This window comes from Vigna unguiculata, chromosome 1, assembly GCF_037176805.1.
Source record: "Vigna unguiculata cultivar grain cowpea cultivar isolate G323 ecotype 2 chromosome 1, ASM3717680v1, whole genome shotgun sequence".
NCBI lineage: Eukaryota > Viridiplantae > Streptophyta > Magnoliopsida > Fabales > Fabaceae > Vigna > Vigna unguiculata.
The window spans coordinates 3775818-3785813 of NC_140792.1; the positions used below are offsets into that span (position 1 = coordinate 3775818).

At 34.3% G+C, this 9996-nt stretch overlaps 1 protein-coding gene across 1 annotated transcript; it reads right to left on the minus strand.

Moving 5' to 3' along the window:
* Positions 1 to 1979: 1979 nt before the first annotated feature.
* Positions 1980 to 8694, minus strand: LOC114187851 (ATP-dependent zinc metalloprotease). Its single transcript, XM_028076271.2, has 8 exons — positions 8238 to 8694; positions 7365 to 7424; positions 6958 to 7206; positions 6763 to 6839; positions 6301 to 6377; positions 2761 to 2893; positions 2467 to 2674; positions 1980 to 2382 (listed from the first exon to the last, which is right to left on the minus strand). The coding sequence occupies exons 1-7, from the start codon at positions 8647 to 8649 to the stop codon at positions 2519 to 2521; spliced, it is 1164 nt and encodes a 387-aa protein (XP_027932072.1). The 5' UTR covers positions 8650 to 8694; the 3' UTR covers positions 1980 to 2382; positions 2467 to 2518.
* Between the last annotated feature and the right edge of the window lie 1302 nt (positions 8695 to 9996).

The following is a 9996-nucleotide window of genomic DNA, read 5'->3' on the forward strand; positions in this document are numbered from 1 at the left end:
ATATATCCTAACAACCAAACACATCCTTAGTCTATAATTCTAACAATATCCATTTCATTTAATTTTGTTACACATTGCCACGTCAATGATCATAAGATTGTCAGTATCGCTACACCGTAATGAATTTTATGACAAAACTTAAGGCTAAGGGACCAAAATTTCACAATAATTGTTGTAATATATTTTATCTTTGATATAAGCTTTATCTCATAATTATTCGACGTGGAACTAAAAGAACAAAGTATGCAATGAACAACACAATGTCTGTTTGAACGTTGATAAACGTCACTTTATACGTGTGACGGGTCTACATAATGTTATAAACATCACAAAAATATAATATATCTGTATTATTTGAATTGCCATAATACATCTCCTTTAATACATTATATAAAGTGAAGTTTGAAAGTTGTAAATAATGTTAGTAACTTTGTCCAATTTTTTTATTATTTAAAAGCAATTTCAATGTAAAGAGTGATGTCTATAAAGATTCTTGTAAATATCATATTTTAAATAGTTATAATTATAAAATTGTCGTATCATATAAAAAATGATGCTACAACTATAAAGAGAAGCTATAAAGAGACCCTTATGCAGCATCCTAAAGAAGGAGATGGTGGTACGACTCAAGAAGTAAAGCATCTTATCTGGAAGAGTGTTTATGACTAGCACAACTTCTGAAATTACAGTAAAAGTTAGCAAGCTTTCAACCTCACATCGGAAGAGAACACAAGCAAAATATCCAAGATATATCAGCTCCAAGAGTACAAGTGGAAACTATGGAAGAGCACTATTACATCTCAGCCTTTTATAAGAACATAATCCAACACAAGTACATTGTTCATTGAAAAGAGATTAGTACTAAAAAAAACGAAAAAGAAGAGGTGGGAGAAAAAATTTCCCTTACACAATTTTCACAACCTACAGAGCTCTCCGTACACTATCATATGTCATCTATCTGCATATCTCAACTTTAACCGATTCCATCAGCTTGCAGATAGAATAAAACAAAAAGAAAAAGAAGATGCAGCCAATTTCTCCAAATGTCAAGTGCTGATCAACGTGTTTTCTTCGCTGAGTTCACTCTTAAAGGGTAAACAAATAGCCCTTTGCATGTACCTAGTAGGTCGCCAAGCCAAGGTAGCATAAACGAAGACAAAGCAAGGGATGACGCCTAAACATAGAACTGTCTCAGGGGGCTCTGGTTGCATGTAAAGAGGGAACAAGAAAACTGATAGCAGAAGATGCAAGATAAATAGCACTGCTGCCAACGTTTTGTTATATCCAAGAGACTCATTTCTTCTGAGGAAAGCCAAAACCATAATGAAGAGAAAGAGGAACTCCTTTTAAGAGCTTAGTTGACTGTTGGTTGCCTTCTCAGGTTCTTAGATTTGAAGGTTGTACCACAAGTAGAGAAATTCTTCTACTATTCTTTATCTCACGTATTCTTAAGGCATGCATTTCAACTTAGATTTGTGAGATATCTCACCTTGCTAATATGATTAAATCATAATATACGAGTGATAGTAAGATGCAAATCTCAATTTACATGTCGTTTGAAAAGTTCGGTTAGACATAATCCCATTTAATAATGATATCAGAATTCAAAATTTTGTACTACCAAGATTTACTGGGATTATTGTTTCACCTCTTGTTTCACCAACAACTAATGTACAGTCGACACGTTCATTCTTTAATGTTGTGTCGGAAATATTAAAGCGTTTTGCCCAACACAGGATAAAAAACGTTTCTACTGCTATCTTTTATAGTAATCGAACTGAACCTACGATGAAAAGGAGGGGGCACTGTTACAATGTAGTGTTATAGTGTGATTTTCCTTGGGGTAGAGATGGCAGGTTAAACCTAAAATTTGAGAAACTTGATGAACCAGTGGTTGTATTTTCAACAAGATAATAATAGATAGTTGGGACCATGGGGTTCCCATTAAGGAACAGGAAGAGGGAAGAAAAGATACAAAATTAAAACCGAGTAATCCAGAAAGCCAATTAAAACTGATTAATCTAGAAAGCCAGATTTCTAGAAACATTTAATACATTAATTTACAAACCATTTTCTAAGACTCATGATTGATTTAGCACGGGTAATAATGCAGGTAAAAATTACACAATCTTGTGTAAAACTCAGAATTATTCTGAAGATAAGCTACCGTTCTCACGATGACTGTCTCTACTGGTATCACTTATTGGGTGAAAGATGGGTCCAGCCTCGGGACATAACGGTCACTTGTTGGAACAGAAATTATTCCTTTAATTGCTGTCTGCTTTGGTAGACAACGCGTAACAGATGTGGACCATCTGCATAATATGCTATGTAGTACATACAGGAGTAAAAGCAGCTTCACGTCAGATCCACATTCAGAACCTTGCACCAGAGAAAATGAACACAACAAATTACTTCAAAGATTTAAAAAATAAATAGAAAGTGAGAATGATATACTGTACTGACCTGTAAGCAACTTGAAAAAATAAAATGTTTCTTATGTATAAGCTTCTGATACTCATATTTTACAATACAGAGTCTCCTCGATACTCCTAATTATAACACTCATGCTGCCACCGCTTTCCAATGCTTTAACAGCAGCTCGGTGCGCAGCTCTATGCCACTTGAGCAAATTATATGACTGCAGAACTGACCATCTTGCTTGGTTGGACATCTGCCCAAATGCAAGAATGTCAAAGTTTAAATATTAATATCACAAAATATAAACCACCAGACCAGATGTAGCAGTTGTGGAAAGACCTCAGCTGTTGACAACGGAGGATCAAGAAGAAGACAGATGCCTCTAAATAGATTTTCATCATTTTCTCCACCCTCTGCCTCACCGTATACAAGAGCTTCAGCTGCAATACCAGCAAAAAGTACCATGCAGTACCTAAACCATTGGTTAGTGGTTGGTTGCGTTACATAAAGCACCAGTCTCACTTGGGAAAAAAATTGGGATGGGGGATGGAGGAGGACTCGCTCCGAAACTTTCAGCAATAAATTATGTTTCGTAGGTCAATCAACATAGAGCTAAATGGGCCAGAAGACAAGCTTGTATGTGCTTACTGAGATAGTGACCAGAATTGAAACAGGAATAATTAATTAATACCTGAAGAACCTATAGCTAGGAATAAAATTATTTAACTTCACCATTACAGCTATTGATGGGAATAAGATATCAGAATTCGAGGACAGAGGTGCCTCCCAGAATAAAGAAGAGAAGGAAATCTCACTATATTCTGCATATATCTCTAATTGATAAGAATTAAACAAAGGATGAAGACACATGAAAAGGAAAAGAAATAGGATTTCTGATATTAACCCTAAACAAGAAGTCTGAAGATACAAGATACAACAAAGATATAAATATATAAGTATAACAATAACATAAAGACGAAACAATATATATATATATATATATATATATATATATATATATATATATATATATATTAGCATCCCCACTCAAACTCACGATGGATTAGCACGAAGGATCAAGAGTTTGCCAGTCAAAACGCTAATGAAGTGAGTTTTGCAAATAAATTAATAATTTGCACAACTGAAGGGATGAAAGGCAATGTAATGGTTACATGTTGAAGATGATGAGGAGTGAAATGGAAATCAATCTCAGTATGCTTTGTGTGCTTATGGACGACTTTATGAGCAATTTGAACTACAAGCAAACATAACAAAGATGAAGGTTTGCAGAGAATAAGATCAATGGCTCAAGTGTGAGAAATGAAAAAATAATAAATTGATGGGGGAAACAAGCAATCTTATAAAGGAAACATCCCAAGAGCGAGAAACCCAACAAAAACAAGAAATGGAAAGCAAGATCTAGATAGAGCAAAAGAAACATGATGAGGGAGAAATTCAAGGTGGCGAAGCAAGAAAACAGTCACTTAACTTTCTATATTAAAATCATGAAGACAAAAGCCCAGTGAACATTCAAAGGTTGAAAACAAACTCTGGAGAAAAAGCAAACTTTAGAAAACCAGAACCGAACAGGAAAGTTTGCTCTCTAGTGGCAAGTGTTGGAAGAAGAGAGAATGTGTTTGTTGTGAAAGGTTTGATTCTTGGACATTTCAGTCAACCAGCCACAACGACCATGGAGCCACCTAACTTGGATTTAGACACTAGAATTGCCAGATCCTGGTGGCCATATGTGGTGCATCATATTATGCTGGTTTTAGAGATGAAGAGAAAAGCGGGTGTTACTCCTAGGGTGATGGAGACAACGACCATACTAAAATTACCAAAAATTGGCCATTCTTTGCCGTAATGGACTTAAGGTCTGAACATTTTAGTTGATTTTCTCAAAACACTTAGGAGGACCAAACCCAATAAAGAGGGGTAAAGAAATAGGCTTTAGTAATGAAGTAAGAAGGATGAGAAAATCATGTCTAATGTTAAATAAAAGGTTTAAACGTTTTTGGTCCTTAATAAATCTTTTTAAAAATTTTGGACCCTAATAAATTTTTTATTTTGTTTTAATCACGATATACATTTCCCTTTTCAGAGTGCTATCTAAAGTGTTTTAGGGACTAAATATAAAATAAAAATTTACTGGGTACGGAAAATGTTAAAAATAATAGTTGGGACAGAAAAAGAATTTGATAATTTTTAGGGACTACACATTTTTTCATTGACCTTTGTTAAGCCTAAATAAAAATATGGTGGTGACCTTTTATGACGTATCAACTCAATAAAATATGAAAACAAGCTAACATGCCTTCATTTCATGGTACATATTTTCATTGAATGAAAGTAACACTAGGGCAGAAAAAAAAACAAAGTTTCACCCAACACAATCATGCACATGCATACAGGTTCATAAATCAGGACGATATCTTATGGTATGGGGATGTAGAGTAAAGGTTTTCTATTATCAGTGTGTCCATAAGCCCTAAGCATATGGATTTAAGTTGCCTAATGTGTTTGGCATTTAGAGTGGGAAGTAATATATTTTGCATATTTGGACTTAGTTTTCGTAACTATTTCTTCTATTTTTCTCAATTTTTCTTAGTACAGGTCAATCCTTGGGTATGCTTGTGTTGTAGGCACATATTCTGTTGTCAAAAGAGGACTTACTCCATTGAAAAGAAGCAACAAGAACTCTTTGAGGAAGCTCAAGTCTCAAGATATTAGAAAGATGTTACAAAAAACAAATTATAGAAGTTTTCATAAGGCATGACCATGGCATCTAGAGGCCTGATCGTGACCTTCTCTAAAAGCTATTAAGACCATTATTTTAAAGGCAGGGTCGTTACCTTCTCTGAAAGCTTAAGTTGACGAATATTGAAGTTTAATTTATTTATTCTACAATTTCTTTTCATTTCTCCTCCTGATTTCTCTTCTATTTGTTTTCATATTTGTGAAGCGATTAAACAATTATTTTTCATTGTCCTAATCATTGGAGCTAAAAGGGAGGAATTTAGGTTTTACATCACAAGAGTAGATTTAATCCTTCAAGGAATCGATGAATTAGCAAAGAACTTAATGAGTTTAATTGAACATAGCTACTATGAGAGTAGGGCTCAGTTCAATTAGATAGGTCGAGCGGGAAACTAAATTACCTTGGGTTAATTCACCTTCAAACAAAATCAAAAGTGCAATAGGGTTAAGAGATTAAATTAGTAGGAAGTTATGGTGTGAAACTCAACCCTGAAAGTTTTCTTACATCAATTTTATCCCAATTAATATGCTTTCCTATTTCAATTCTTAATTTCTCCTTGAATTCTTTATTTCACAATAAAACTCAAATTCAATTAACTTCTTTCCCTTTTAATTGACATTAAACCATGATAATTACAAAGCCAAAAACGCAGTCCTGGTGGATTTGATATTATTACTTGATGACAATCGTGCACTTATGATTTTCTTGTATCACTGTCAGAAAGTTGTATTGTGATGCCACAAAATGTTAAGGCCTAGGTATTGGAGTTGGGCATAAAAAGGCTGAAGGAATGGCATTTATTTAGACAGGAAATGAGGTGAGGGGATGATGACCTAAGTTATCCATGCGGTTATAAATTTGTTGGAATTACTAGCTAAACCCCTATTGGAACTTGTAGCAATTAATTTTCAGATTTATGTAAATAGTTATTTTTGTACCCCTAGAATATACCATGATTGTACTTTGGAGCTAAAATCATACTTATAAACACAAAATTTGCCAGTGCAAATAGATACTAGATCAGCTGAGTAACTCATTCAAGGTACTCAGAAATTTCATCCTCATAATCTCTAAAACTTTCTAATGTATCACTATAACTAAAGCTGTAATGTTATACATACCTATCAAAAGTTGTACCATCGAGTCGGCCTTCAGCAAGGTTATTGGCAAGTTTTTCATCCCAAAATTGAGTCCCTGCCTGAAAAACAAGGATTTACTGCAAGTAAAATGATCTTGAACAATTAAAGAAAAACCTTAAAGATTCAGGATTTCGTATTTGCTACAATACAAGTAAATAATGAAACATATTATGTACAAAATTATTAAAGTAGAAGAATAGGAAATAAAAACAAGACTTGTAATTGGTATACAAAATGTAAAGAAATACAAAAAATTCAAAATCAAAGACACTGCAGCTTGATCACTAAACCCTCCGATGAATTAACCAGTCTGTCAATGTAGTCAATTTTCAAAAATCAACATAAGATAATGAATGAAAAATATTCAATCATATTTAACACACATATAATTGTACACTGCAATGAAGGATTAAGAGGAAAAATAAACAGTCCTTGAAAAAATACCTGTCCTTGAATGCCCATTTGCATTGCAACTATAGGGTCTAAAATCACCCCTCGAATTGGGCAACCCATTAGGTAAGCTGAAATTTCATTATCATGGACCTTGTAAGACGGGTAACCAATTAATCAAACATAATCCAAATTGTATAACCCCGCATGTGACCTTTAAAATCCATCAAAATAAACAACACTATTTACCTGTTACTAGATGTCCAGCTTCATGAACAAGAATTCGGCGCCTAAATGGTGGCCAATAACTTGAGATTTGAGCTAAACAAGTACCGCCAAGAAATATAGCATCTGCAGCAGCTAGCCCCAATACCACTGCAAGGTTGGGCCTGAGGTCAATTCCTTGCGATATAAGAAAGGAAACACCACCAAGAAATGCAGCCAAAACAATATTTGAACCATCTGAAAGACCCCACTTCTTGGGAGCAAGTTTAGTCACTGCCCAAAAGAAAGGAAAAGTTATAAAGTATGACCATTTTTCAGCAGCATAGAATTGTATAAAAGGTTACTCGTCACAGCATAACATAACTTAAATAAGCACTTTTAGCAATTTATAGCTAAGGGGAAAATATTGTGTCAAAAATTCATATTTGTACCTTCTAAACCAGTTGAGTAGCTCAAGACATCTGGTGTCACTTTCCTCGGTCCCTCCAAAACTATACAAGACACCAGAAAAAGGGGGAAAGGATAAAGGAAAAATAATACCTGTTAGTGAGTGCATGAAAAGCCTTCACTGGAATGATTATAGAAAATTTTTAGAATGTTGTAAATATATTAATAGTGGATACTAGGTTTATTAGTCTTAGAGAAAATATCATTTAGTGTGCCCATATAATTGATTATGCTCCTACTATAATTGGTTATGTGAGTTTTCTTGCTAAAAAATCACCTATTTCAGTGGGGCAGAATGGATTATTAACGCATGCTAAAAGTATGAAACCGAATTCCAATTTCATCAAATCACCCTACTCTTTATTCCTACCACGTGTAATTTAACATAATATGGAAACAAGGACAGCACCATCATCGCCTAAATAAACCAATTACCTTCTGTTTTGTATTCTATCAAATTAACCACAGCACTTACAAACTGTCTACTCAAATCTCTCCTCTTTCCACCCTTTTTTATCTCAATCCAAACATTCTCATTTTCTACTCTAGTTCTTTTTTTTCTTTTCAACTCACTCACTTTCTATCACCCGATCCAAACAAAGTTTTATTCTCTGTACTAGAAAACATTCCTTTTTACTCCCTGCATATATCATGTTTTAACCTCAGTCCTCAACCTAGAGACTAAAATGGATTAAAAGGAAACGCACAGGTGCTAAAATGCAAGTGCTGTGACTAAGGGGAATTTTTATAAACATACTAACTATATAAATAATTAAGCAGAAGCATAATTATCTTAACATTATTTATTACTAGTAATTACTGATATTATCTCGGAGAAGAAGATGACCAAAACTCACCAATGTTTCTGCATTTACCGAAATTGGGCAAGAAACCCCTATCTTTGAGGAACTTGTAAGCGTTAGCAACAAGCTTCATGTCGTCAGCGTTCAAGCACGTGTCTAGAACCTCCCAATCCCTCTGCGGCCCGAACCGTTCCGACTCGAGGAACCGTAGCCGAGTCAACTCAGTTGCCGGAGAAACGCCGTCAACGAGCGGCTCTTGGCGTTCGCTTTCGAGGGACTTGAGGAACCTCAGAGCTCCGGCGAGGTCCTTCCGCTTCACCGCCTCCTCGTACTCCCGCCATTCTCGGAAAGCCCTGCATAGAGGAGTCGCAACAGGGAAAGTGCGGGAAAGTCCGAGGGAAAATGGTTGGGGCACGAGAAAGTGAGGGAAAATTTGGAGGTTAGGGAAGAAATTCGAAACGGCCATGAAAACAATACGGGAAAAAATGGTAGCCTGTGTCTATTCAATTATCCTAAAAAACTGTTAAATCAATTATATGCTTATGAAAAAATAATCTACCGTAATATTTTTTTTCTTTTTTTATTTAAAATAACTGCCTACAAATTCAAAAAGTTCCTACCAATGATTAATTTACATCATTCTTTGGCTTATTTATGGTTAGGAAAACATTGAAAGACTATTACCTTGTTAATTTGATCATACATGATTATGTCAATCACGAATAGTATAATAAAAAAAAAAAATCAATTTTGATATTATATGCAATATCAATGTGTATGTAATATCATTACAATTTTATCCAACATTTATCATGTTATCGATTTTTCTCCTCGACTTTAATGTATGCAAATATATAAATTTGTTCATGCATCTATAATACAACTCTACGACAACAAAACGAAGAAAACTAAGTTGTATTGTAATATACACTTAATGATTCTTTTTTATTATGATCACATCTTTTTTAACTTAGACAAATAAACTACGAGTGTGGAAACAATAACTACAATAGTCAGAGTGAATATGATGGTTACCACAAGTTTTGGCTAACCAATTCATTTCATCACAAAAACTTGTTGTACAAATCTCACTTGAAACTCAAGTTCAACAATTCACATTTCATTTGCCTCAATTTTTTCTCTGCAAATTTGTTGTTCGACAACAATTTGGTTAGACGAGGGAACATTCAAATGCATCCTAACACTTGAAGCATTTTCTAAAGTTATATGTACCTATCATAAGAAGACAAAAATCATAATTACAATTTTAAACACAAAGAATAAGATATTCAAAATATTTCATTTGATGATATGACCCTTTGTATTTTCGATGAACATGTATGTTTAATTGCCAAAATCTATTGGAAGAAATTAAAATATTACTATGTGGTCCATGGTTCAAAAGAGATCCTTCTTTTGACAAAGGTAATAGGTATTGGGTAGTCGTGTATGTAGGAAATGGGTCGTCCTCCATTAGTCCCAGACCTTCCCCAACAACACAAAGTTGACAAGGATAACAAGCATTGGGTGACCTTATAGTAAGAGATGGATCAACTGAATCACTTCAGTTACTTACTCTAAAGACCTTTTCAACATGTAATCCATACTTTTGTAACATAATTTTGTTCACCCGCTAACTAGTCATGTTATCAGTTATAACAAGAATCCACCAACTCTCAGATCTTATGGAAAGGTGAAAATTAAGCATGTGACCGGTCTTTTTTCTTGCTTATAAAATACGAAAATCCATTTTGAAAGACCACAAACTGAATTTACTAAATACCTCCCTAAGAACATAAAATCTAATTTAACT